This window comes from Lithobates pipiens, unplaced genomic scaffold (genome assembly GCF_037356315.1).
Source record: "Lithobates pipiens isolate NorthernLeopardFrog02 unplaced genomic scaffold, aLitPip1_a1.2 Scaffold_19, whole genome shotgun sequence".
Lineage (NCBI taxonomy): Eukaryota > Metazoa > Chordata > Amphibia > Anura > Ranidae > Lithobates > Lithobates pipiens.
Window position 1 is genome coordinate 143,601,493 of NW_027507764.1, and position 22,525 is coordinate 143,624,017.

General features: G+C 43.3%; 1 protein-coding gene across 1 annotated transcript; it reads right to left on the bottom strand.

Annotated features, from left to right (window-relative positions):
- Window positions 1-207: 207 nt before the first annotated feature.
- Window positions 208-6,423, bottom strand: TRIL (TLR4 interactor with leucine rich repeats). Its single transcript, XM_077491356.1, has one exon. The coding sequence runs from the start codon at window positions 5,705-5,707 to the stop codon at window positions 3,059-3,061; it is 2,649 nt and encodes an 882-aa protein (XP_077347482.1). The 5' UTR covers window positions 5,708-6,423; the 3' UTR covers window positions 208-3,058.
- Between the last annotated feature and the right edge of the window lie 16,102 nt (window positions 6,424-22,525).

The window sequence follows — 22,525 nt, forward strand, 5'->3', positions numbered from 1 at the left end:
ACCGCAAAAACTCTCAAAAGCAACATGCATAGATGTGAATCAAGCCTTATTACTGCTCTGATTTCAACCCAAAATTTGAGATTTCCTTTTATTTTCACTTTAGATGATAACAGTAAATAGGACAAATAACTAGAGACCATAAGGCCTGATTCACACCTATGCATTTTTAGTGCTTTTTGCATTTTGCAGATTTGCACTACAGTCCATTTACCATGATTTCCCATGGAACACGTTCTGTAGTGCAAATCTGCAAAATGCAAAAAGCACTAAAAATGCATAGGTGTGAATCAGGCCTAAGGCCTCTTTCACACCGACGTGCCGTTCAGGCCCGCCTGTCAGTTTTTCAGGCGGACCTGAACGGGTGCTCCATAGAGCTCTATGGAGCGTCGGATGTCAGCGGTGACATGTCCGCTGACATCCGACCCGCTCCGATCCGAAAAAGTGTGACGGAGGAAAAAGCTATTTTTCCATCCGTCTGCGGATCGGATCGGATGACGACGGGCACTGCGGTCCGTCGTCATCCGATCTCCCATAGGGGAGAACGGCGCTGTGACAGGTCCGTCCCTGCGCAGTGTGCAGAGACAGACCTGTCATCTCCCTGCTCAGTGGGGATCGGCGGAGTGATCCCCGCTGAGCAAACGGACATCCACGGGGCGGATCAGAACTGATCCGCCCCGTGTGAAAGGACCCTAAATCTCCGACGGGGGCCACAGACAGCAATAAAAAATGCACAAGTGTTCTAATCCCTCTCCACTTTATCCACAGCTGAATAATAAAAAAAAAGTTTGGTCTTTAGTTATACTTTATTATCACAGGCATTTACTTCTTTTATACAATTGAAACTGACCTTCCCCTATAATTTAGCATGGTTGACCATCGCTATTCATATATTGGGCTCTTAAAGCTTGACATTATTTTTTCCATAATTTGTAACTTTGAGGTTTACAGGGGGATAAAATCCATCTGTCCCAGGAAACTAACCACAGAGACATGGAATGAGGTTCAGAGGCCTTCCTACATTGTTGCAGGCTTCCAATATAAGCATTCCAGGCATAGACACAGCACAGCTTTTCTCTATACATTCATGAATGTGTCATCACACCAAGTGAGCTGACATCACTGTACTGGGCGTTATTCCAACATCCCTGTTCAGTAGATGGTACTAAAGTGTTTTGCTTCTCCTAACCAAACTGATACAGATTTTTAACATTCTACGCAGCTGATTGGTTTGCATGAACTGTATACGGTTTAAGTGCAGCAGACTATTAAAGGGCCAGTCCACCCGAGTTAGACTATGCCTTCCTAAGCCTTCTTCACTAAGGTCTCCAGCATTTATTTTACTGAAATGCAGGAGTGTTTAGTTTTTATTTTGTGTTTCATGCCAAATGTAAATCTGTTCATATAAAAATCCGTTTACATGATTTAGGTGCTTACACGCATTCAGAGTATCTAATATGCCCCTGTCCACACACATTTATTTTTTTCTATACACGATTAATAAAATGTATATAATCGCATGTATGTCATTACCTGTGTGAATGAGAATTTAAGGGTACTTTCACACTGAGGCATTGGCAGTAAAGGGCGCTAATTTTAGCAGCCCTTTACCGTCATTTTAGAGGCGCTTTTTGGCCGCTAGTGGGGCACTTTTAACCCCGCTAGTGGTCAAATAAAGGGTTAATCACGCCCGCTTTACAGGCGCTTCGGCGACGCTGCCTATTGAATTCAATAGGCGGGGTGCTTTAGAGGCGGTGTATACACGGCTCCTACAGCGCCTCAAAGATGCGCACCGCTCCAGTGTGAAAGCACTCGGGCTTTCACACTGGAGTGACAGGAGAGGCGCTTTGCAGGCGCCATTTTCAGTGCTATAGCGCCTGTAATGCGCCTTGGTGCGAAATTAGCCATAAACTTCTTTATTACTGCAACAATAAGAACTCGCTGTCATGGTTTCCAGCTCCGCACCATATACTAAGGCCCCTTTCACATGGGCCGTCCTTTCAGGTCCGCCTGCCAGATTTTCAGGCGGACCTGATCCAACCCTCCAGCCTATTTGAGGTAGTGGCGGATGTCCGCTCACACCTGCCGCCATCCGATCTGATCCTGTCTACCAAAAACAGGATAGATGTAGGTCCGGACCAGATCACCTGTCTGTTTCCATCCAATTGCCCCATAGAGGAGAGGGGGCTGTGTCTGTGTCCGCACTGCATAGCGATCATCCGAATCAGCAGAGAGATCCCCAGCTGAGCAAGCAGATTCTGCTTAGCAAAGGCGCCCGTGTGATAGGGGCCTTAGGAATTGTTGGTGTTACATTTATTGGTGTTGGTAGCATTTATATAACATATAGCAAACAAAACAAAACAAAAAAATCCAACAGGGAGAGAGGGACCCCTCACAATTGCACATCAGTTGTGCACAACCAGGCATGCAAGCGCAAATATCTCTTCTATAAATTTGTGAGATGTTTTAACACTACAGCATCTACTAAACAATGAAATATGAGTTTTGGGTGAACAGACTGCTTGAATAAAAAAATAAGGCTTTTTGCACATGGGCTGTAAAACATACATTGAATGGAAGGTGTATTTCCACACCTGAAAGACACAGCTGCTGCGCACAGCCATAATAATTAATGACCATACACTAGCTGTAGACTGGTATATACTGTACTTGCATGGACGTGCACAGGCAGATCCAGGGATTTCCACCCATACATGTGTTTACATAGGTATGGCATACGCCATTCACCACTATAGAAAACTGTATGCTGCAGTTGTGTATCTTGTGTGCGGAAATAATTTACTTGGTATGGCCTCACGTGCCTGTGTGCATGAGGCCTAACGGAGCTCATTTTTAGTAATATACAGTATATCTTGAATGTCTGCATGTTCGACGTGTCAAATTTTGTTGACTGTGACAAAATACATAATGACATTTATAGAATGATAGCCAATTACTTCTTAGAAGAGGCACTGGGAACAAATCCTCAATAATACGCACATCATCCACACTGTATTTGGCTGCTAGTCAGCAGGACATTCCTGGCTGATTTATGAAATGATTAGTCTGTGAACCTCTGGAGTAGATTATCTCTGTGTATATTTGCCCCCTCTCTGAAGCGCTCACAGCCAGGGAACTCCATGAGGTCTGCTTCTCCCAGAGCACACACTGCAGTCCGGGGTCGGTGTGACTGAAAACCTGAAAAATCAGTGGACACGCCCGTTCCCACAGACCGGTAAGGGCGGCGTGTGGAATACATCTGGCGGACATGAACTGGCGCCCTCTTTCGACACCATTTTTTGCGTGCCACTCTAGAACCCCAAGCAACCAACCCCAGCAGAAGCAGCAATGCATTGAGGGCAAGCAGTACTAAGGCTAGCAATTGGTAGTTTAGCCAAGGATGCTCATTTTCTGCAGGTAAGGTCACAAGACCTGCACAATGCTCCCTAGGAGCCACAGGACAAGCTCTGCCACCAATAAGGCTTTCGACACACACCAAATATGGAGTATCTCCTGTCAGCTCCTGTAAGGTTAAAGATTCTGCATGACCCCTCGGGTAGACAAACCGCTGAAAGCGTCCACCCTGACCAAATCGCTCATAAAGAACCCTGAACAGGACAGGCCCTTGAGTATGTGGTATCGTTTGCCATCGCACCCGAGCTGTAGTGCTTCCTACGTACTCCACAGACAAGTTTAGTAAATACAACTTGTTAAATTCACATGGATCAGACAGGATGGATGGAAAAGGTGCAATTTGATGCAAGGTTTCGCTTTGCTCAGGATGCGTAGAGTGGAAAGAAGGCTGCAATGTGTCAGAATGACTCCGATGTAAGGTCTCTACTCCTGGGATGTCCTTCTGCGTTTTTTTTAACTTCAGGTGCGAGTCGCCAGTTTTTGGCATTTCAGATGTTACATGCAAAGTGCCAGTTACATCCGAGTGCTCAGGATTGGAAGGAGGATTTAAAGAGGCAGGAGGCTGCTGATGTAAAATTTCAACATCTGGAAGACTATGATGTAAATTGTTGGATGCTGAGATTGGAGCCTCAGATAGCTTGAAAGGCAGCTGTTTTAATTTCTCACTTGCTGGCTGGAATGTAACAGGGTGTTGCTTTTCAGTCTCTGGGTACTGCTGGCTAGGCTTCAGCAAGTTCAGCTTCGATTGTGTTGGATTCCGAGTTCCACCAGAAGCCTTTGTGTTTTTGCTTTTGCCGGCTTGTGATATTTTTTGCCGTTTTTCTGCACTGCTCCTTTTGGTACCCGATGGCAATTTGGTGGTGGGAACTCGTTCTACAGATGCCAATGTTTGAGGCATAAAGAAGGCTTTTGGTGATTGTGTAGAGGCAGGCAGTAATATACTTGCTTTTGAATCCAAATGATCAGAATCTGTTTCACTTTTCTGACCTTCTGGTGAAGGATGCAAAGTCAGATGTTCACCTGGTAAGGTGCTGGACATCCCTTTAGGAGTCGTAGTATAAACACAGTTTCCAGTTCCCTGCAAATAAGCATCTTCCAGATAGTCCAAATACTTTCCTGCTATTTCCTGAGGCTCTTTGCACTTGACAAACACGGTTAGCATTCGTATCCGTGTGTGTAGGGTTCCCAAAATCCAGTGTTTGAGCCCCAAGAGATGACAGTTGCAGTTCCATGGATTGCCATCAAGCTGCAGCCTATAAAGGGCTGGATTTTCCGCAAGGATATCCCCAGGCAGAAAACGAAGCATATTGTACTGCAGATCCAAAACCCTCAGCCGACTTAATCCATTGAACGTTCTGGGTTGCAAACTGGAGAGAGAATTATGGCTCATATTTAATACCTCCAAACTTTGCAGTGATACTAGGAGGCTTTCAGGCAGATAGCTCAGTAAGTTCCCATCAAGGTGCAGCTCTTGCAAAGATCCCAATCCCTGAAAAGTCTTGCTGTGTAGAAGAGAAATCCTGCTTGAGCTAAGAACGAGTTTGGAAAGCCTCTGTAGCCCATGAAAAACACCTGGTCCCAGTTGCTGCAGATTATTTCCAGCCATGATAAGTGTGCTAAGGGAGCGCAGTGGTAAAAACGTGGGATGGCGTAAAGAGTTTAGGGGGTTCCCCGACAGGCTCAGTAAACGCAATTTTACAAGCCCGGCAAATGCGTTTTTACTGATATTTGTAAGTTTGTTGTTTTCCAGATGGAGATAAAGCAGATTAGAGAGACCTTGAAAGGGAGAGCCATGCAGTACCTGCACGTTATTAGTGTCCAGTCTTAGTTTGATCAATGACCCCAGGCTAGAGAAACTGGCACGGCTGACATTTTGTAGCCGGTTGCTATTCACATTCAACACTTTCAGTTTCTTAAGAGCGGAGAATGCACCAGAGGTAAGCGTCTGAAGCTGATTGTTGCCAAGGTAGAGCTCTTCCAGATGGGAAAGCTTGTCAAATGCCTTGGGATGAATGAAATGGATCCGATTGTACTGCAGATCAAGCCGTTGTAGATTGAAGTAGTTTGTAAAGTCTGTAGCGCTGATGTTGCTGATAAAATTTCCTCCTAGACTGTAGGTTTTGGTCCCCAAAGGATTCAGTATGTGGCTAGATTTGGGTACAGAGTCTAGCCCTCTGTTTGAGCAGAGGACATGCTGGAGATGCTGGCAGTCACATGGATGTGGGCATTTCTCCTCCACACCGGAGCACAGACCGCAAAGCAGCAACAGCAGCTGTAAAGTGACAGCCTTCTCCATCTCACCTGGGGCAGTGGACAGATGAACCCAGCTCTGTGCATTCCCTATGTGCCTCCAGCCTTAACAGTCCACTTCTATGACTGTTGTTCCAGCAGATTCTCCAGTACATCAGCATCTCGTTGACTTCTACATTGCTCTGTCACAAGTAGCACATATGGGAAATGAGTGCAGCTCTATGGGTTGCAAAGCACATTGCCAACAGTTACCGGTACTTGCAGCATGAACAGTCACTGTGCACTGCAGATCTCCAGTGAATGGCAGTCAAGTTGTCACATCTGTACAGAAGCAGACGGGGCTGCTGGCTCAGAGGGTCCCCTGTCTTCTGGCTGGACAGCACAGCCCCTTCCCAGCTTGCAGCAGCAAAGATCACTAGACCAGATGTTACTGTACATTGTGCAGCCCCTTTCCAGCCACTCTCACATCCATGGCAACCGGACTTCTAACAGTTGATCTAGAAATCCATCCAAGTTTGCACAGCTTAAAGGTCACACAGTAATCCAGGTGACCATGTGACAGTGTGAGTCCTCTTCAAAAAAAAAAAATAAGAAAAAAGCCAGGTCTAGGAAATCCAAGGCTGCAGCTCCTTTTGTTCAGGATTGAGAAAAAAGAGAAGTTTAGTGCGGAAATACGTGCTTCCCACACTGGGTCCCTTGAGATTGTTCGCTAGGAAAGAGGATCCTGGAGAGGCAGCACAGAGCTGCTGGTGGGAGGAGGAAACATGCAGCACATGTGAGGGAAGAGAGAGGACACACTGCTAGGGAAACAACGTGCCACTCAGAACAAAGGGGACACTGAGCCAAAGGCAGATGACCTACTGAGAGCCTGCTGAATGCAACTCCAATATACACGTCCTGCCACACCAAACAGGGCAGCCCCTTCTAACACCAATGGGGGGGGGGGGTTCATAAAAAGGTGTCTGAGAAAACTTCTATCTTAATTGGTACTGTTGCCCATAGCAACCAATTGGATTCTATCTTTTTTCCAACAGAGCTTAGAAAATTCAATTTTAGTATTCAGCTTAGTTATTTTTAAGGACTCTTTCACACTGCTCCATTAGGAAAAAAAAACTGTAAAAACACTTATATTACATAAGCATTTTTGCTGCGTTTTCTGGTTGCATGACTCCAAACATACACCTGTGACTCATGGACATGCGACTCAAAAGGAGCACAAAAGCTGTGCGTTTTTTGGTGCATTTTTATTCATTTCAATGAATGTATGAATTAATGCATTTAGGAACACAGATTCGCAAGCCATGTAAAAAGCATAGTATTCCATGGCTTTGATTCACATCTATGCGTTGGAAATTTTGTGCGAGAAAAAAAAAGGATCCTGTGCGTGTTGCCTGCGGGTGCGATGCAAATCCCTATGGTGCAGTGCGAATTTTATCTTCATAGGCTTCAATTGAACTAGCAGTAAACTCGCAGCACACAGTTCACATTTCTGTGAATTGTTCCCTGTCTGCCTCCTGAAATTTGCGGTGAAATCATGGTAAATTCACACCTGTCCACCTCAAAACGCAAGGCAATTTCGCACCTCACACAGGACAAAATAAACTGATCGAATTTGCAGTAAATCGCATGACAGTAGTGTGAACCTAGGCTCAAAGCTGATAAACTGAATAAGCGTGAGAGCAAACCAAACAAAATGACTCAGAACTTTCTTATCTACTTCTTACCCCGCCCATAGTAATATGACATCCGTGTGAAGGATCTCCCATCCTGGGAGATCGGGGGCCGGTGTGCGAGCCCGGCGGCCGCTATGTCCGTTGGGCACCCACAATTGCAAACACACAGATCCACATCCTGTCAGGGGAGGGGAGACCGATCGTGTGTTCCCAGTACAGAGGAATAGGGATGAGCTCAGGCGTGTTCGCGTGGACCACGGGCTGAGCCCTTCAGGAAGTCAGTGCAGAGCTGCACTAATCACAGGCAGTGAGACATTTCCCGATCTCTGCAGCCACACATCTGGGCAATGTCTCACTGCCTGTGATTAGCGCATCCCTGCGTCAACTTCCTGGCGGGCTCAGCACGTGGTCCATGCGAACACGCCTGAGCTCATCCCTACAGAGGAACACTGATCGGTCTCCTCCCCTTGTGAGTCCTCTTCCCCCCAAGTTAGAATCACTCCCTAGGTAACACATTTAACCCCTTGATCAACCCCTAGTGTTAACATGTTCCCTCCAGTGACATTTCTATATAGTAATCAGTACATTTTTAAAGCACTGACCGCTGTATAAATGGTCCAAAAATAGTGTCAAAAGCATCCGATGTGTCCGCCGCAATGTTGCAGTTACGATAAAAAAAAAAAAACGCAGATCGCTGCCCTTACTAGTAGAATTTTATTTTTTTTTAAAACTGCCATAAAACTATCCCCCATTTTGTAGACGCTATAACTTGTGCAAAGCAATTAATAAACACTTATAAAAAATTAGTTTTTTATGTAGAAGAATACATATCGGCCTAAACTGAGGAAATATTTTTTTATTTTTTCAATTATGATATTTATTATAGCAAAAACAAAAACATTTTTTTTCCCAACTTGTCACTATTCTTTTGTTTATAGCGCAAAAAATAAAAACCGCAGAGGTGATCAAGTACCACCGGGTGCAGTGTTGCATGACTGCGCAATTGTCATTCAAAATGTGACAGCGTCAAAAACTGAAACTTGGCCTGGGCAGGAAGGGGGTGAAAATGCCCTGTATTGAAGTGGTTAATTGATACAGCTGCTGGCACTGATCACAATCTCATAAGTGCATAAATATATAAAAACAAATAAAATGCTGCGCTATATTAAGATTACCAATGTGATAGGACACATAAAATGCATGAATATCTTAGTGCAAACCGTGCATGATATTAAACATAACAACATAATATATATATATAAAAAGTCCATTGTGCTGGCAAATTAAAATAATAACAGATGAAAAGTGTCGCACTATATTAAAGTGGTGTTGCCACCAAAAAATAAAAAAACTGCTTAAAATTCTTAAAAAAAATAAATAAAAAAAAATTGGCAAAAAAATTGTTTTTACTCACCTATAAATACCTGTTGCTAGGGGGTCCCTCGTAGTCTGCCTTCTTCCTTGCCCGGGCTGGTGATATCACTTCCCCTCACGCCGCACAGTCATCTGGGACCTGTCAAGTGTCCCAGATGACTGTGCGGCGTTTCACGGGGCCCTGCGCCTCTTGCGCATGCGCAGTGAGTGCCCGGCTGTGAAGCCACAGCCGGGTGCCCTCAGTACGAATGACAGCGCCGCGAGCAGAGCGGGTAACGAGGGGGAGCTTCATTCCCCCGCATCGCTGGACCCTGGGACAGGTAAGTGTCTGATTATTAAAAGTCAGCAGCTGCAGTATTTGTAGCTGCTGACTTTTCATTTTTTTTTTTTAGGGGCACCCCACTTTAAAGTAACCAATGTGATATGACACATAAAGAGCATGAATAACGTAGTACAAAACATGCATAATATCAAACATATTAAATAATAAAATAAAATAAAATTCCATTGTGGTGGCAAAGCAAATTCTTGCGGTGGTGCTCCAAAGTTAACAAATTTGTGCTCCCCCCCGCCCCGTATGAATCTGCTCATCTCAGGCCGTTTGACCACACACCTAAGTTTGGTCAAAAAACACCTGTAAACCACCCCTGGGTTCCGTGTTAATGAAGCTCTTTGGGATCCTGAGGTGTCCAGCAGTAAGTTCTTCCATTCATATATAAAAATAAAGTCTAGATGGCGTTTAAAAACGTATTTTATTTATAAAATTCAAACGATAAATCTGGGTATTCAGATCTTCCAGATGCTAAAGCGCACCACTCTATAGCAGATAAACTGATGAGATAGCTTGTCTGTTCGCAGCATTCAAACCTGCTGCTTACTACACCATCCTGTCCCCTCCCCTACGCGTGTTCGACACAGGGACCAGTCACGTGTCTTCCTCAGGGGAGGAAGACATGTGTCGAACACGTGTAGAGGAGGGGACAGGACGGTGTCGTTGGCAGCAGGTTTGAACGCTGCAAATGGACAAGCCATCTCATACCTTTTTTATCTGCTATAGAGTGGTGCTGTGCTTCAGTATCTATAAGATGTGAGTACCCAGATTGATATTTTATTCAAAAAAATGAGTTTTTAAACGATAAAACACCATTTAGACTTTATTTCTGCCCAAGCCAATTTTCAGCGCTGTCACTTTTTAAATGACAATTGCGCGGTCATGCTACATTGTACCCAAACAAGATTTTTATCATTTAGTTCCCACAAATAGAGCTTTCTTTTGGTGGTATTTGATCACCTCTGCGGTTTTTATTTTTTCTAAACAAATAAAAATAGTTCGAAATAAAAAAAAAATGTTTTTCTTTGTTTCTGTTATAAAATTTTGTAAATAAGTAAATTTTCTCCTTTACTGACGGGCACTGATAAGCGACACAAATGAGATGGCACTTATGGGTGGCACTGATAGGCATCACTGATGGCACTGGCCGGCATTGCTGATGGGCACTGATTGGCATCTGCCTGGGCACTGATTGTCATATCCCTGGTGGTCCAGGGTGGCATATCTGGTGGGTGTCCTTTTTTGGGCATCCCTGGTGGTCCTGGGCGGGCATCTGCGGGGGGGGGGGGGGGCTTCACTGATAAACAATCAGCAAAGACCGCCCCCCCCCCTGTCAGGAGAGTGGCCGATTGGCTTTCCTGTACTCGTGTCTGTCAGACGCAAGTGAGGAAAAGCCGATAAACGGTTCTTCCTGTTTACACTGATCAGCCGTAATTGGACACGGCTGATCAGGTGGTAAAGAGGCTCTTTACCGAGATCGGAGATGTGGTGCGTCAGACTGACACATCACACCACTGATCGCCATGCTGCACGCCCCCACAGGAACGCGATCACGGCTTATCCTGCTGGATGTCATACGACGCCCATTCAGGATAACTGAACCAACGCCCGGCCTTTTTCTCATTCAGGATAACTGAACACACATGCGATGCAATTCAAGTGAGCGGGAAAAAAGGGGTCCTGCACCATTTTGTGGGGAAGCGATGCGATTTGAGCCATAATCTCTCACAGCTCTTCCCAAGACCTCATGCTCTCTATTTCTCTTGTTACCTCCTCCCATGTGCACCTCCAGGAGCCTCTCCTCCTCTGGAACTCCCTGCCCCATATGCACCTACCCTGTCTGCCTTTAGGCGATCCCTGAAAACTCACTAATTCTAAGCCCCTGTACACACGGTCGGAGATTTCCACAACCAAATCCGTCGGATTTTGCCCGTCGGATCTTGTCGAAAACTGTTGCATACACACAGTCAGACAAAGTTGTCAGAAAATCCGATCTTTCAGAACGTGATGACGTAATTTAGTTATGATGGGACTACATTCAGGCTAGTAGCCAATAGCTTTGATGTAGGAATTTGATCTGAGCATGCGTGGCACTTGGTCCGATCAAAATTCTCTACACATGATCGGAGTATGTCCGATCGGCCCAGTTGGTCGGGAAATATTTCCAACAAGTTGGAAATTTGGGTCCGACGGATATTCAGACGGAATCAGTCCGATGCATACCACACACAGTCGGATTATCCGACAACACGGTCCGATAGGACACATTCCGACGGATTCTCTGACCGTGTGTACAAGGGCTTAGAAGTATACCCCAGTTCTACCTAAGAACTGTAACTAAGTCACCTCCATCAGATAATCCCCTGCAGCTATTACCTTTTGTACCACCTCCCCCTCCCTTTAGATTGTAAATTTCATGAGCAGGGCCCTCCTATTCCTTCTATATTGAAATCGTACTGTCCCCCTTTATATTGTAAAGCACTGTGTAAACTGTTGGCACTATATAAATTCTGTATAATAATAATAAATATGCATTTGTGGTTGCCATGTAGCATATCTGCATGCTGGTGCGGTGACATGGATTCTGAATGACACCTTTATTGTAGCACAATACAATGCAAAAAAAGCGGAAATACCTTTCTTCAACAGGAGACTTTGGCGCGAAGCCTCAAAGTACCACTGCACAGACCAAAGGCACACTATTCTCCTAATACTGGTTGCTTGGTAGGGCTGCCATTCTGATCCAGTAGTTTCACTAACTTCTGAGTCACTGACCCAAAACAAGCATGCAGATCAGGAATTGTGATTTTACTTTACTTGTTGCATGCTTGTTCCAGATCAGTTACTGAAGGTATTGAAGCGATTAGCAGCCTGGTAGCTTGTCAGGAAGTCAGCAACGAAGCCCCCATGTTTCTCTCAATACTATCTAAATAAAATAACGCGCGTAAATATATTACAGCTCTATTTCTCCAACATCTGCCTATTTAAAACCATTCAGAAAGTTCAAACAGCCAGTTAAAATAACCTAACAATGTTATCAGATGATAGTGTGCGTTATCACTGTTTTGCTAATGAAATGTAAATTGTATTTCCCTACAAGTGATAAGGAAATGAGGAACTGAGAAAATTAAGGTCTCAATTGAGTGACAAAAAATAGTAAAGATAAAAGAAGCAAACTCAGCAAATGGTAGGAGCAAAGGTAGTGAAAAGAACAAATAAATAACCGAAAGGTCTGCATTCATAGGGAGATAATCAGCTATCAGAGACCTTTTTCCATTAAAATAATTGGCCAGCTGTCTCCAGTTTTTGGAGGCTGATAGATATCCTCATACAGAGGAGGTCATCAGTATGTATCTACAAATCTCCTATAAGTGCTTCAAATGTCCCACTCACATTATAAGCATCTAATGGTGGCCAATAGATGGTTCGAATCTCGATTGGTTCAGTAGGAACTGGCCAAGAATTAACCACTTCAATACAGGGCACTTAAACACCTTCCTGCCCAGACCAATTTTGAGCTTTCAGCGCTGTCGCACTTTGAATGACAATTGCGCGGTCATGCTACACTGTACCCAAATGAAATTTTTATCATTTTTTTCCCATAAATAGAGCTTTCTTTTGGTGGTATTTGATCACCTCTACGGTTTTTATTTTTTGCCCTACAAATAAAAAAATACCGAAAATTTTGAAAAAAAAAAGTTTTTTTTTTGTTTCAGTTTCAAAAATTTGTAAATAAGTACGTTTTCTCCTTCACTGATGGGGCTACACTGATGGGCACTGATAAGGTGGCACTGATGGGCACCAATGATGTGGCACCAATGAAGTGGCACTGATGAGGTGGCATTGATGGACACTGATATGTGGCACTGATAGGCGGCACTGATGGGCGACACGGATTGGCGACACGGATGGACACTGATAGGTGGCACAAATTGGCACTGATAGCTGGCATGGATTGGCATGGATGGGCGGCACAGATGGGCATGGATAGGCGGCACAGATGGGCATGGATAGGCGGCACAGATGGGCATGGGTGGGTACTGATAGGCGGCACAGGTGGGCACTGATAGGCGGCACAGGTGGGCACTCATAGGCGGCATTGGTGTTATACTGTACTAATGGATGCCAATCAGTGCCAAACAATAATGCATGCCAATCAGTGATGCCCATTGTGGGCACTGATTGGCATCCATTATGGGCACTGATTGGCATCCATTGTGCTGACTGGCATCCCTGGTGGTCTAGGGAGGATTACCTTTTCCCTGGTGGTCTGGTGGCGTCCCTGGTGGTCCAGTGTGGGCATCCTCGGGGGGGGCTGTGCTGATAATCGATCAGCACAGACCCCCCCTGTCAGAGGAGCAGCCGATCGGCTCTCCTCTACTCGCGTCTGACAGACGCGAGTGAGGAAAAGCCGATCACCGTCTCTTCCCATTTACACTGTGATCAGCTGTGATTGGACACGGCTGATCACGTGGTAAAGAGTCTCCGTCGGAGACTCTTTACCGAGATCGTAGTTGCCGGGTGTCAGACTGACACCCCTCAACAACGATCGCTGCGATGAGCGCCCCCGGGGGCGCGCAGCGGCTCATAATCCTGATCACGTCATATGACGTCCGATCAGGATTATGAAACCACTTTGCCACGTCAATTGCCTATAGGGCGGGCGGCAAGTGATTAAACCATGTCTGGGCCAGCTGAATGTACCAAGTTGATCAAATTGAATAATAGGAAGGAGTTTGGGACTTTAAATGAAGCATATGGTGTGTGTGCCTCCATCCCTGATTCAGGTATGAGAAAAAGGAAGGTGGGACTTTGAATGAGGCTATTGATTTGTGGGGGTGAGATCATTAGAAAGTATATTTAGTTGGCATATTGAGTCTGACAATACATAACAATGATGCACATAGAAAAGGTTTAATATGTATACACGCACACACATGGAGTTGACCTCATGAATACATTAAATATCAAAGGGACAGAATATAAAATTGATAAGAGATTTAATATGTATTAAATGAATTATTGCAGATTCATATATGTACACGTCATCCAAATGGCATTATACAGTGTAATTAATGGTAAGAAACACAGTATAATTATTTGGTTGTAAATAATGAGTCTAAGTAGGTTCCTATCAGGCATGAGATTGCATCCTAAAATCCCGACACGATTCCTGGATAATACCACTCTTCAGGAGCAAATGCATGTAACTATCATGATAAGTCTGGAAAATAGGGGACGAGGAATCAGAGGCTGTCCCAATTGTCTGTACCGAGAGCTGTGGAATGAGCCCGCAGGAGAGGGACTGGGTGCACAAAACATCATCCCCAAGGAAAACGAAAGGCAGAAATCCAGGTAGTGGTATGAGTGGGCTTCATGTCTGCGCAGGATATAAAAAAGTAAGTGCCATGTAGTGTGCAGTGTGCACAGAGAGGTGCTGCCATAAGAGGCAGACAAAGACCTGTGTATATGGAAAATTGATATCAAACATCTAAAGTAATATACATCTTTCATCAATGATATAGTAGGAATAAACGTTACAGATAGTGAATAAGAAAATGATTACAATGATTCTAACCATACCTATATCTCTTTGCTTGGGCATATATATAATGTAATTGCAAGCATTGGTATTGCCTTTGGTAAAAGGCCCATCAATAAGAATACTAGTGTGAAAGGGGGGGGGGGGGACCACATCAGAGTAATAAATGTTACCCTATGCAGCAAACCAGCGGTGCAGTTACGTAGTGAAGTATGTCAAGGCTGGCACTTTATATGTGTTCCCAGTTAACAGTGGGGCATGGCGGGAATGGCTATTATGTCACCATCTCTCATATATGTTCCTGGGTGGCCCCCTGGGCTGGCGGCGCACCATGCCGCAGACACAGATGGAGCTGGTCTCCGTGATTACAGGAGCCCGGACGCCAGCTGATGACATCAGTCACAGTGTCGAGCAGCCTGGTCACAAGGTGGCGTAGTGAGTCATTAGCCCACTGACACACGTTAGGTCCCCAAGAAACCAGGAGGGATGCTCGGGAGAGTTCCCCTAGGACTCGATGTCCGCCGGTGGCCCATGATTGTGGCATGGAGAGGCAGAATGGGGAGATGCCTATGTAAACAAGGCATTTCCCTGTTCGCAGATCGCCACTATTACTAATAAAACATTTTTTTTATATAATAAAAATGCCATAAATCTATCCCCTATTTTGTAGACGCAATAACTTTTGCGCAAACCAATCAATATACGCTTATTGCAATTTTGGAGAAGAATACATATTGGCCTAAACTGAACTATTTTTTTTATATATATATATTTTTGGGGATATTTATTATAGCAAAAAGTATTTGTTTATTGTGCAAAAAATAAAAACTGCAGGGGTGATCAAATACCAAGAAAGAAAGCTCTATTTGTGGGAAAATAGGACATGAATTTTGTTTGGGTACAACGTTGTATGACCGCGCAATTGTCAGTTAAAGCGACGCAGTGCCGTATTGCAAAGTGATTGGTCAGGAAGGGGGTAAATCCTTCCGGGGGCTGAAGTGGTTAAACCATTGAAGACGATGGAACCAAAAACCAGAAAAAAAAACCTGACCCTTTTCTATAAAATGCACAGATATGAACTATATCCATAGGAAACCAGGTTTAAAGGACTGTAGTGTGTTTCTGCAAAACTGAAAATGGACTAAAATAAATAAATAATAGGTATGAACCAGGCCTTAAAACAGGAGTCCCGCGAAAAATAAATTGCCGACTTTTAAAATAAGGACACTCACCTGTCACAGGGTCCAGCGATGTCCGGACCCGAGGCCGAACCATCACTCGGTCCTCGGATGCTGCCGCCGCCATCTTCGGTATGGGAATCAGGAAATTAAGCCTTGCAGCTTCACTTCCCAGTTCCCTATTGAGCATGCACGAGTGGCGGAGTGCAATCCGAATGGTCCCTGCTGTCTCTGGGACCCGTGTGTGTCCCAGCAGACAGCACGGCCGGACGGGAAGAAGCATAGACTCCCGTGGGAATCTATGCCCGGAAGTGGGTGCAAATACCTTAGACAGGTATCTGCACCCCCCTCCCCCCTGAAAGGTGCCAAATGTGACACCGGAGGGGGGGGGGTTCTGAAAAGCGGAGGTTCAATTTTTGTGTGAACCTCCACTTTAAAGAAGAATCAGATAGACTTAGGCCTAGACTCCTTGAACGAGGGTATTCACAAAAAGGTCTCAAAAAAGCTTTTAAAAGAGATATAACTAAAACACGGCAGGAATTGTTATATAAAGCTAAAAACACAGAAAGCCGATATGGACCAATTAAGAATCATCACTCGTTTCTCTAATCAACAAAAGCATGTTAAAGAAATCATTCAGAAATACTGACATGTTCTGGCGCTGGACCCCACAGCAGGCCCACTCCTATCAGAACGTCCAGCATTTACTTTTAGAAGAGCCAAATTGGTCTGGAGTGAATTCAAAGGTGGCGTTAAAGATCCATGCAAGAAACCAGGGACATACAGATGTGGGGGGTGTAATTACTGTGCGTTTATGGTCTTTTCCAAGCATCCCAGCCATCCAAATTGAACATCTCTTCAGTGCTGTCACATGAAAAGATAATAAAATATTTACAAACATGTGCATACCTCCCAACTTTTTGAGATGGGAATGAGGGACACCTATCAGCCAACGTATACAGGCATAGGACACACCCCTTGCCACGCCCCCTTAAAGGAGAATTTTACAACAAAAAAACATCGGTTAAACCCACAAGTGCATTTTTAACCACTACTATTCTTTTATATTGGGTTTTGGAAATTACAAATGCAGCAATTTAGAAATCAGATGAAAGGTTTAGTGTTGGAAAACACTTTGATAGATAAAAAAGTACATTTTATATACATCTATAAAGATCAGACCAAAATGAGGGACAAATGGGGAAGAATGAGGGACAGTTGGGAGCTATGTATGTATCTCACTTTTGTGAGATACTGTATATTACTGGTTTTTGGTTTGTTAAAGTCCCACTTGTTCAAGTATTTTGACCAATTTGTATTGCTCTCTATGTCCGTTATCTTCCTGTTCGTTCTTATAATGGTTTAAGAGGAACTCTAGGAATTAACTCTATTGCAAACTTATATTACACGTTTTAGTACAGAATGGCATGACATAAGCATTTATAGCGGATATCTGGAGGGCTGCTGGGGATGCTGATAAAGCTACATACAGCGGGTACAGAAAAGGATCACCCCCCCCCCCCCCCCTTTAAAGTAATCATATTTTGTTGCTTTGCAGCCTGAAATTAACAGTTTTTGTTTTATCTAGCTGCATTTACTCAATTCAACTTATAACATCCAAGTGAAAGATAACACTTGGATGTCAGAATTTATTATTACATTTTTTTAATTCAAAAACAGAATCACCACCTTGTGTCAGTATATATTTTTTGAAACACCTTTTTGCTTTAATTACAGCTTTAGTCTGTTGGGATATGTCTCTACTAACTTTGTACATCTAGACTTTGCAATATTTGCCCACTCTTCTTTGCATAGCTGTTCAAGTTCAGTTAAATTTCATGGTGCCCATTTGTGGACTACAGTCTTCAAATCATTCCACAGAATTTCAATGAGGTTTAAGTCTGGGCCATGACTAGGCCATGTAAGTACATTCACCTCTTTCTCCTTCAACCACTGTGTGGTCATTTTTGCTGTGTGCTTTGGGTCATTGTCATGTTGGAAGGTAAACCTTCCCACTGACAACTTTCTGCCAGAGGGCAGCAGATTTCCCCAAAGAATGCGATGGTCTTTTTCCCCATCCATTTTTCCTTCTATACTGACAAGTGCTCCAGTCCCTGCTGCAGAGAAACACCCCCATAACAGGATATTGCCACCCCCATGCTTTACTGTAGGAATGGTGTTATTTATATGGTTTCCACCAGACATATCGTTTGGTGTTGAGGCCAAATAATTAAATTTTAGTCTCATCTGACCTTAACACCTTTTTTTCATGTGGCCTCAGAATGTTTAAGGTGCATTTTGGCAAAGCTCAGTCGTGACTGCCTGTTCCTCTTGAGTGGCTTTTTTCTTGCAACCCTCCCATACAAGTCACATTTGTGGAGAATTTGTGATATTGTTGTCACATACACACAATGACCACTCTTTGTCAAATTCCTGCAACTGCTTCAGAGTTGCTGTAGGCCTCTTCTTGGTAGCCTCTCTGACCAGTTTCCTCCTGGCTCTTTCCTCCAGTTTGGAGTGACATCCTGATCCAGGGAGGGTTTGTGTTGTACCAAATATCTCCCACTTCTTAATAATCAACTTCACTGTGCTTCTGGGCATTAATAAAATCTTTAAAAATGTTTTTGTATCCATCTCCTGACTTGTACCCATCAACAACTTTATCCCAGAGATCTTTTGACAGTGTCTTGCCACCCATAGTCGATTGTTTGCTTCAGTTGCTCCAGGAAAGCTCCTTTCATATTAAGCTAATCAAAATGACCAGACAAAGTCAAATGGTTTTGTGTGCAATTGAGAAGGTGATTAGCTACACCTGATTGAATTTGCAAGGGGAGGCGATTTTTTTCCAACTCAGGGATTTGGTTTTTGAACTTAATTTTTTTTTTTGAATATTTTTATTATCATACAGGATTTATATAGCGCCAACAGTTTGCGCAGCGCTTTACAACACGAGAGCAGACAGTACAGTTACAATTGAATTTGATACATGAGGAATCAGAGGGCCCTGCTTGTTAGAGCTTACAATGTTGGTGTTCTATAGGTCACTTGGATATTATAAGTTGTACTGAGTAAGAAGAAAAACAGCTGTGTAAAATAAAAAATGTGTCTTCATTTTCAGTCTCTAACGCAGCAAAATTTGATTAAAGGTGGCGATTCTTTTCTATACCCACTGTACAGTGACCTCCTGGGTGCAGCTCCACTGGGTTCACCTTCTGGACACTGACCAAAGGGGGTCATTCACTAAGCACCAGTACCTTGTGTTTTTTCCATTGAATACTTTGCATTCTCTGGTGGGACAAGGTGGAGAGCATGGTTTTATCTTCCCCTCCTCTCCACTTGATCTAAATCAGGAAAAGGCCTTGTACTCGTTGACAATAATACAAATATGTTCTGTAAATGGTGGCATTGCTGAGAGAGTGACCCCCTGTGTTTAGTGTACAGAAGGGAAGCTTCTGGAGCAGGACCCAGATGATCACATATAAAACTGTATAGTATGTAGTACAGCGCACTGGATACTTCAAGCAAAGCTGCACCGAGGTAAGCTTGCACAAAAGTCCATTCCTGCAGCTCCATTTAGATAGGAAGTAAGAAGCTCCAAAAGATAAGACACTTCCTGTCCATGACTTCTGATCCAGATAATATTGATGCAGGGGCAGACCAGTAAGAGAAATCTTTAGTGAGAAAGAGGATTTACATTGAACATAACTCTCCCCCCCCCCCCCCCCCAAAAAAACAAAAAAAATCAAACACACACGCATATACAGTGTGGACTGGAGTTGGCCATTAAAAATGCTCTGAAATATAATCAGAATTGTGTTTACGCATTGGTCCATTTATATTAGTCTACATAATCCATCTTGTAACAGATATCTTATTGGACAATTCAGCATTCAAGATCCAGTGCCAAGACACAATCATCTAAGTCTAAGATAATGTATTGCATCTTAGATGATGTAGCTTATTTAAGATGCATCATTGAAGATGAAATGCATTATATAAGATACTATAATACAACATCTGAGATAAGACACATTGGGGGTTATTTACAAAAAGCAAATCCACTTTGCACTGCAAGTGTACTTGAAATTGCAATGAAAGTGCAGTCACTCTAAATCTACAGGGTAGATCTGAAATGAGTGGAAGCTCTGCTGCTTTTATCAACCAATCATGTGTAAGCTAAAATGCAGTTTTTTATTTTCCTTGCATGTCCCGCTCGGATCTACAGCGACTTTACTTCCAATTGCACTTTCAGTGCAAAGTAGATTTTCCTTTAGTAAATAACCCCCATTATGTAAGATGCAAATGCCTAGGATTTGACAGGCTAAAGAATACACCAAGTGTCTCTTCATATAAAAGGTAGGTTTACTGGTTCTACAAAAAAAAAAAAAAAAAATTGGTTACTGATGGAATTGCTATCCATTACAGGCTTCATGGGCCGCGAGATGGGGAGGGCCAGCATGATTGCACACATGCTGCTTTCCACTGCCTTTACAATTTATGTCTGAGGGAAGAATGCAACCTTACTAGGCAGAGTTCAGGAGGACAAGAAAACAGAGTTAGGGGAAATGAGAGCTCAGTAAACACGAAGAGTAAAACCCTACTAATGAATCACACACTCAACCTAAAGAAAAGGATTGTAAATGCCATGTTCTGCCTACCAGAATAAGATTAATAAAGTTATATTGCAAAGCAACATATGAGGAAGAATTTAGGAGACAGAAGCCTCTAGATGGGGGAAATAAAACACATTGGAGAAATGGGTAGACTTGGATGGTTTCCAGTTAGGCTACGAATTCAAGTCTGGCTTGTTTAGCATACAAAAGGACAAGTAGTTGGTAACCATTTTCCAATCATTACATGCATAATATATATATATACTTATACATACACACACACACACACACACATATACTATATATATATATATATATATATATACATATACACACACACACACACATATATATACACACACACACAAAACAAGGAGCCATTTTTTCCTCCGTCATGGGACTTAAAAAATAAAATAAATTGGCTGCCATCTTACGTCAGAAGTCTAAAAAAATTTGTGAAGATTTGGAAACCCCCTGGATCTCGAATTACCTAGGGGGAAATCTTGATGAACCGTCATGGTAACTAATCGGTCTTACTCTATCCAAGAACACGGTTCTGGCCCAACTCCTTTTTTTTCCTTGTTTTTTTTTTGTTCTTTTACATTAACTATCATTTCCCTTTTGTGTTCCGTTAGCAGCAAGCCTGCAGCCTCTCTGCCATCATCTCGATTACTGAGAGTTCCCCCAATTATTTACTAACACAGGATGGTACTTTTGATAAAGTCATATGCACGCTTTCAAATTGATCGGATATCTTGAATAATTAGGCCTCCATATCCTGTGTCCACCGACACCTGGGTTTTTGCCTTTTCAGTTGAGACTAACTGCTTTTCCATTTTTTTTTTTTCTGTACTGTACCACAGCCAAGATCAGTGTTTCGCAAACTTTTTTTCCAGTCAAGACACCCTTTAAAATTATGGACAGCATCAGCATCCACACATGTAGGACACACACCATTAGAGGGGATTTATTCTTCCCAATCAAATACACTTGGTACTGACCAAGTATTCCAGCGTTTCCCTTCTTCAGTTTTTCTCCATCACTCGGCTAATGTGACCCCAGTGCTGATGGAGAGAGGCAGGGGAGAATCAAACAAGGATGCTGTGCAGATGACCAACATCCTCCCCATCAACTGATGCCATTGGTTGTTAGGATGTTGGTGGCTAGAAGGTCGTAATGGTGCACAATGAAAACCTGTGGCTTTGTGTAACTAAAAGGCAGGCTTGTATGCAATGTTTAGGCATTTTGCCAAGGCACCCCTGAAGAAACCTTAAGGCAACCTGGTTGAAAAAGTCCAGCCTAGATGTTGTTTTGTAACTGTGAGCTTTCATTCACCTCTGGATCTTGGTTATACAGTGCTGTGAAAAAGTATTTGACCCCCTTCAGATTTTTTATTTTTTTTGCATGTTTCTCACACTTAAATGATTCAGATCAAACAAAATTTTAACATTACACAAAAAGATAACCCAAGTAAATCCAAGACGCAGTTTTTAATTATTTCATTTATGAAGGGAAAAAAGCTGTTCAAACCTGCTTGGCCCTATGTGAAAGTAATGAGCCCCCTCCCATGCTGAATCATGAATGAACTGTGATTAACCACAATGTTTTGGAAAGCAGAGTTAAAATTTCACGTGCCACACCCAGGCCTGATTACTGTCAGACCTGTTAAATCAAAAAATAAATAGAAGCTGTCTGACAAAGTGAAGCACGCTAAAAGATCTCAAAAAGCCACACATCATGCCGTGATCTAAAGAAATTCAAGAACAGATAAGAAACAAAGCCATTGATATGTATCAGTCTGGAAAGGTTTACAAAGCCATTGTTAAAGGCTTTGGGATACCAGCGAACCACGGTAAGAGCCATTATCCACAAATTGAGAAAACTTGGAACAGTGGTGAACCTTCCCAGGAGTGGCTGGCCAACCAAAATGACTCCAAGAGCACAACTCCTCATCCAGGAGGTCACAAAAGAACCCAGAACATCTAAAAAGAACTGCAGGCCTTGCTTGCCTCGTGCAAGATCAGTGTTCACAATTCAACAATAAGAAAGAGACTGGGCAAAAATGGCATCCATGGGAGAGTTCCAAGGCCAAAGCCACTGTGGACCAAAAAACACATCTCACATTTACCAAAAAAAAAAAATCTTGATTATCC

Excerpts from the sequence above, each read along its gene's own strand:
- TRIL (XM_077491356.1), bottom strand. The coding sequence starts at position 5,707 with ATGGAGAAGGCTGTCACTTTACAGCTGCTGTTGCTGCTTTGCGGTCTG.